Source organism: Engraulis encrasicolus, unplaced genomic scaffold, assembly GCF_034702125.1.
Source record: "Engraulis encrasicolus isolate BLACKSEA-1 unplaced genomic scaffold, IST_EnEncr_1.0 scaffold_41_np1212, whole genome shotgun sequence".
In the NCBI taxonomy this organism is placed as follows: Eukaryota; Metazoa; Chordata; class Actinopteri; order Clupeiformes; family Engraulidae; genus Engraulis; species Engraulis encrasicolus.
Genome location: NW_026945720.1, coordinates 738,146 through 744,566, shown reverse-complemented (window position 1 = coordinate 744,566; position 6,421 = coordinate 738,146). Strand labels below are relative to the sequence as shown.

General features: G+C 42.1%; 1 protein-coding gene across 1 annotated transcript in view; it reads left to right on the top strand.

Moving 5' to 3' along the window:
• The window catches only part of LOC134443987 (fibroblast growth factor 10-like), a 5,837-nt gene extending 779 nt beyond the window's left edge, over positions 1–5,058 (top strand). The window contains exons 2-4 of the mRNA XM_063193484.1: positions 1,353–1,483; positions 1,642–1,745; positions 3,909–5,058. Coding sequence (XP_063049554.1) covers positions 1,353–1,483; positions 1,642–1,745; positions 3,909–4,100 — 427 coding nt within the window. The 3' untranslated portion in view covers positions 4,101–5,058. The remainder of the gene's footprint in view (positions 1–1,352; positions 1,484–1,641; positions 1,746–3,908) is intronic.
• The last annotated feature ends 1,363 nt before the right edge of the window (positions 5,059–6,421 follow it).

Below are 6,421 nucleotides of genomic sequence, written 5' to 3'. Positions count from 1 at the left end.
AATGTTTAGCTAAGAGGAGCCGGGTTACTTATAAACACCACCTACATATTAACTGATATTATCTCCGATGAAAAAAAAACAATGCAAAAGGTATTGACATTGGCGCTGTGTTCAACTTAAAGTGACTCAAATAGCGCCTAGCAAGATGGCAGTTTGCATGCAAACAGCAGCAAGTTTCATCCCACTAGCTGCAGTTTAGTATTGGGTGTATAATTCCTGTCATTGGTACGTTTTACGTCTACATTAACATCTCAAGGTGCCGTTTTCATGATGATTGTGAGATCGTTAAATAATATGTCACATAATGGCTTGTTGATGGCTTTTAACAATCTGTTAATGGGCTTTAGTTTTCAGTGGAATTCTAGTCATTGATTGAAGGCTAACAATAACACTGCTCTCTGGTGATGGACAGAACAACTTGAGCTTGATGATGAAGCAAGGCAGTCTTTTTTTCTGAGAATAGCCCAATAGGAGATATGACTGTACAGCTGAGAAACCTAGAACCCATATATCTACAGACACAGACAATATAGTCCATAGTAGCCACCAAAATGACATTAATGAATTAAGTTGATTTGCATTTGTAAATCGTTAAAACTAAAAGTATTTTGCATTATTATTCAGCCATGTCCAGTCATTTGCATTTTCTTTTTTTTTTTAAGGCAGGATTAAACACTTAGGCCTAAGTAACCAAAGATAAGTTAATTCTTTTACCTAACCTTATCTAACATGTCATGTATTTCAATCTTTGTTGCTCATATTCTGCTACACATAGCCTACTTTTCTAATTCAAACATATTGATAACCTCCCTCTCATCTGGGGTTGGGGGCACCACCATCACATCCAACACACCACACAGTGAAGCTACTTTCATGCGACTCAATCTGATGTGTTGATCGCCTGTCAAAAAGAACCAGAAATTCCTTTTGATGCAAAACAATTATTGTTCTTGAAGCTATGTAGTTAAGCTTACTACCGGTAGCCTATTACTCTTCTGTTCTGTAAGGTATGAAAAAGGTTTTTTTTTTTTTTTTCTTTCAAAGGTTAGGGGGGGGGTTGCCAGAACTCGCCTAGGGCACCAAATAAGCCAGAACCGGCCCTGTACACAGGACTGACATTTTACAGACTGACATAAAGTGCAAGACAGGGCGGGTAACAGTGATGGACTGGTCACAATAAGAGATGGTAATAAATACAAGTGAACATTTCACATTGAAACATTAACATGTAGACAGAAGATAGATAGAAGAAAAGAATGTGAGTCATTACAATATAAGACAATTATAATAGCAGGGTTCCCACGGGTCATGGAACTTCTGGAATATCATGGAATTTCATAAAAGTTTTTAAGCAAAACTACATTCACACTTGCATTAATATTTTCTCTTTCTCTCTCTCTCTCTCTCTCTCTCTCTCTCTCTCTCTCTGTACAGGTTGGCACCAACATTCCGGAGTACCTTGCAAAAAGAACTTCTGAAGCAGGTCATGATACTCCCTATAGGACTTAATTCAAATCTCACACACACCAATTTTAGCCAGGTGCAGACCCAAAATGTAAAAGTTCAATGTAATGCAAGGATGAAACGATTTAAGTGCACATATCTCCCCCTTCCTAAACATTTTGTTTGTTTACTTCCCAGGTATCCTGGAGATCACGTCAGTTGATGTTGGCATCGTGGCCGTCAGGGGTCTCCATAGCAACTACTACTTGGCGATCAACAAGAAAGGGGACGTCTATGGCGCTGTGAGTATATAAACTCTCTCTCTATCTGTCTCTGTCTCTCTCTCTCTCTCTCTCTCTGACTTCAGACATTTTTTCTGCATGACAACAGATATATACGTTATATTTGCCATGTGTTTTAACCCCTTAAGGGCTTCATAAATTTGTTGTTACCAGTATGGTAGTGACCAAGTCGTAGTGCATTACCAAAGGGCCTGTGTTGTGTCATAGTATTGTAGTGCTATGGTTAAGCCTGTCACGATATACGATAAGTCAATAAATCGGACGATAACTTTTTACAAGAACGATCACTTTTCTGGCCCCGATAAGTAACGATAAGTTATTTGCGTGATGTTTTGTTTTCCCTCTCTCCCTTTCTCTACCGTAGCCGTAAGACTACTGATGGCGCTTTATAGGCCAACGCAGCGCAATGACGCTTAAATGTTGGTGTAATTTTAAGTTTCAGTGCAGTTCTGGTTGGAAAAAAGTGCATTGATCTGGCTATTTGCGTCTTTGAAATAGAACGCTGGTGTTCCCGCGCGTCGCTTATAAGCCTCGACAAAGAGTCAGCGCTAGAGACTAGGAGCGCAATATTCTTCCAGTGTCAGTCAGCGCATCTGCAACGTTCCTCAGAGGGGGGAATGAACAGCTCCAACACGGAGGCAAATGTTCATTTTGAAACATGCGCAGCAACCCAATATCCACGACGAAGACGTGTTTGTGCAAACATGAAATAGTGGTACCGTCGCGACAAACTTGCTCTGAGGCTGTTATTTTAAACCTCGCCGAGTTTCCACTATTATTTCAATGCGCCTCCTACCCCGACGTTCGTTGTCTGTTCTTTTTGTGATTTTCGCTATATTTCTTGTTTATTTAGACCTAACAATATGAGTAGGCAGAATCTTTGTCATAACTCATAAGAATCAATGTATGGGCGTTCATAAAGGACTTTAAGTGCGCAGAATTGCTACTTGTTCCAGTCAAGGATATCGGAGAGAGAGAGAGAGAGAGAGAGAGAGAGAGAGAGAGAGAGAGAGAGAGAGAGAGAGAGAGAGAGAGAGAGAGAGAGAGAGAGAGAGAGAGAGAGAGAGAGAGAGAGAGAGAGAGAGAGCTGCCTGCACCTGGAACTTGTGCATCTGTTCATGCTCTTTTGCTTTTCGCTGATGTTGAAATGCCTTTAACAGGGCTGATTTGGGTTTTGACTGACAATTAGCTAGTAACAACGTGCATTTGTTTGAAATAAGCTGTCTAAGTAATAATTTGTGAATTAACAATACCCCACCAGTAGGTTATTTTACATCACACCATGGATAGGCCTATAAGCCATTCAGTGTGCTTGAGAGATAAATAACAAAAAATGTTAAAGAAAGACTAGCCTATATAACTTACCCTAAGAATAAATACAAAAAAAGCCTATTTAGAGCCTATTGTGCTCTATGAGAATGTATTTAAAAACATATATATATATATATATATATATATATGATGCTTTAAAAATGTGAAGGGGTGTAGTCACATTTTTATTGCATTTTTACATCATTATATTGTTTGACACATTTCTTCTTGGAGCAGGCGTCAATCTTAATTATTTAAACCTCTGAGTCTGCTGGCCCAAATGTTAAATTCAATGTTTCAAGAAGGAGGCCGCACCTTGCATAGCAGTGTTTTTTATTGCACATTATATTGTTTGAAAATGGCGAGAGAGACAATATTATCGATTATCGCAATAATTTCTTGTTATCGTTATCGTCTGGCAAAAATTGTTATCGTGACAGGCCTAGCTATGGTAGTTACATTTCAATGACTATTACAGCGTGCCACTGGAGGTACGGCGCGCATTAAGGGGCTAACAGCTGTGGTGCACTGTACGGCATGAACTGTAAGCTGTATGTTTATAGGTAGGCTACCTATCAGAAATGTTAGATTCCTGAAAGGACTTTTAGGAGTTGCTCTTCCACAATGCCAAATTATTTTTAGGGCAATGTTTAATGTTTATAATGTGGTCTATAATTCTCTTCTCTTCTGCAGCCAGTGTGTGGCATGACCTTAGAGACGTTGTCTGGGTTCCTCCACAGTGAGAAAACAAAGGTTGTAGGGGGAACTTAACTTTTACTTTGCGATTTATTGTTTTCTCTTCTCTTCTCTTCTCTTCTCTTCTCTTCTCTTCTCTTCTCTTCTCTTCCGCAGCGAGAGTACGGCATGAACTGTAAGCTGAAGGAGCGCATCGAGGAGAACGGCTACAACACGTACGCCTCGGCCGAGTGGCGGAACAGGAAGCGCCAGATGTTCGTGAGCCTGAGCGCCAACGGGAGGCCGCTACGGGGACGGAAGACCAGGAGGAAGAACTCCGCCACCCACTTCCTCCCAATCGTGGTGTGATGCTCTAGCCTGACTCTCGCCAGACCTGTAGTGCCGCACAGCTTCGCGAGCTCCACTAGGCCTGGGAGAGCGCACATTGGATTCGTTTTCAGAGGGCATGGATACATTGTCCATCCTCGCCTTCAACAAATTCCTTCTAAACCGCCCTGCGTATGGGGTAGAGTTGCCACACGACTCCTCAATGCAAGCCGCCATTGTTATAAACACCACAATTGTGCGGGCAATTTTCTGGCAGGAGAGCTTCCCAATCCAAATAGGACCGGGCATGTGTGTGTGTGTGTAGCTGGTAGAGCCCCCTGGTGGAGCTAAGCAGAACTACACTACACAGCTCTGGTGAGAGCCAGCTAGTGATCCTCCACACCACCAGGGGTTTTCAACCAATGGTCCGCAGCCCACTGGTGCGCCGTGGAGGTAGTGCTGGTGGTCTGTGACTCGCTGCGCAGTGTAACTAATACAAATATACATACTTGCGCAAACACAGTGGGTCGCGGACTACTCACTGTAAATGGTGGCCCCTGATGGGTCAGAACCAGTTGGAAACCCCTGCTCCACACCACAGGCCTACTATGCCAGGCATTCTCAAAAGCAAAGAACTGGTGTGACCAAGGAAGAAGATTGGTTGGGGAAAACAACAACAACAACCACAACAAAAGTATAGCATCTGTGAGGGTTTTTTCTTGCCAGAGGGCATGAATTCACGTGGGAAAAAAGACTGTTTCTAAACCCATATCTGTCATCCTTTACTTGTTTGCGGTCCTCCTTTTGCATTCTGTGCCACAGAAAAGGACAAACTATGAACCTTGGTGCAAAATGGCCGGAAATCAATCAGTAACAACAACAATCAAGTTGATGATGACGGGTGGATTGTTCGCCTAGGCTACTGTTGAAGAGTTATGTGTGTAGTTCATGGTAACAGTAAATGCAAGGATGAAACGCACATTGATGACCTCCCTTTTAATCCCTTTGAATTTCGAGACGTTTCGAGTGGTGTACACACCGATGACCTCCCTTTTAAGCCCTTTCAGTTTCGAAACATACTGAACATGGAACATGAACGGCATAATTAATGTGTCCTGATGCTAACCAACCTTGAGCATGAGTGCTGCCAAGCGTATGTTGTAATTAATGCCATGGCAGTTGAAACCAAAAGTCTACCCGAGGCCGTTGATGTCTGTTTTAAGTCATTCTATGTATTTGATGTTATGTATCCTAAGGTCTGTGCCCAGGTTTGGGAATTCCTTCAGTCATGCATATACGAGATTCCCGGGCCTGTGAGGTCCTCAGTACAGACCATGCGGGCGCAGTTGCGGGCACAGGTGTGCCAGGTCCCGGCCACTGAATAAATACCCAACATTAATTATGTTACGGCATTAATTATGCCGTTCATGTTCCATGTTCAGTATGTTTCGAAACTGAAAGGGCTTAAAAGGGAGGTCATCGGTGTGTACACCACTCGAAACGTCTCGAAATTCAAAGGGATTAAAAGGGAGGTCATCGATGTGCGTTTCATCCTTGCATTACATTGAACTTTTACATTTTGGGTCTGCACCTGGCTAAAATTGGTGTGTGTGAGATTTGAATTAAGTCCTATAGGGAGTATCATGACCTGCTTCAGTAGTCACAGTACATGTTGACAAGCATGTTTCTTTTTAGAGAGATGAGATTCAGCTTCCTATTGTTGATGGCATCCACACACCGTTCTTTGTACAAATCACGTTTTACCACCACACATGCTTGACACCATCTAAAGCAAATTTCTTTATCTTGGTGTCATTGGATAACAGGACTTGGTTCCAGTAACCCATATCCTTAGTTTGTTTGAATCTGATGAGACCATGATGAACAAATTTGCATTAGATGGTGTCAAGCATGTGTGGTGGTAAAAAGCGATTTGTACGTAGTGGGAGTGACATAGCTTAGGGCTGTGTGGATGCCATCAACAATAGGAAGCTGAATTTCGTCAATTTAACAGGGGTGTACTGTGCACTGTATCTGGGCCTGTGAGATCGCCGGCTCTGGGTGTTTTTTTTTTCCTGTTGTATTTTTTTGTGACACATCTGTCTCTCTCTCTTTTCTTTTTCTCTCTCTCTCTCTCTCTCTCTCTCTCTCTCTCCCTCCCATTTTGTATTGGTTTTTTTAATAGAAGTGGGCCGTTATCTGCCTATGACGCCTTTTCCCGGCACTTACTTTTCAGTTCATAAATGGCATGAATGTATTTTTAAACGTATCAAATAAACAGCTCTGAATCAGCACTCAATCTGGTGTTTCTGATTTACACATTAGCTCTATGTATTGCTCTATGTACATATATACATGTAGTT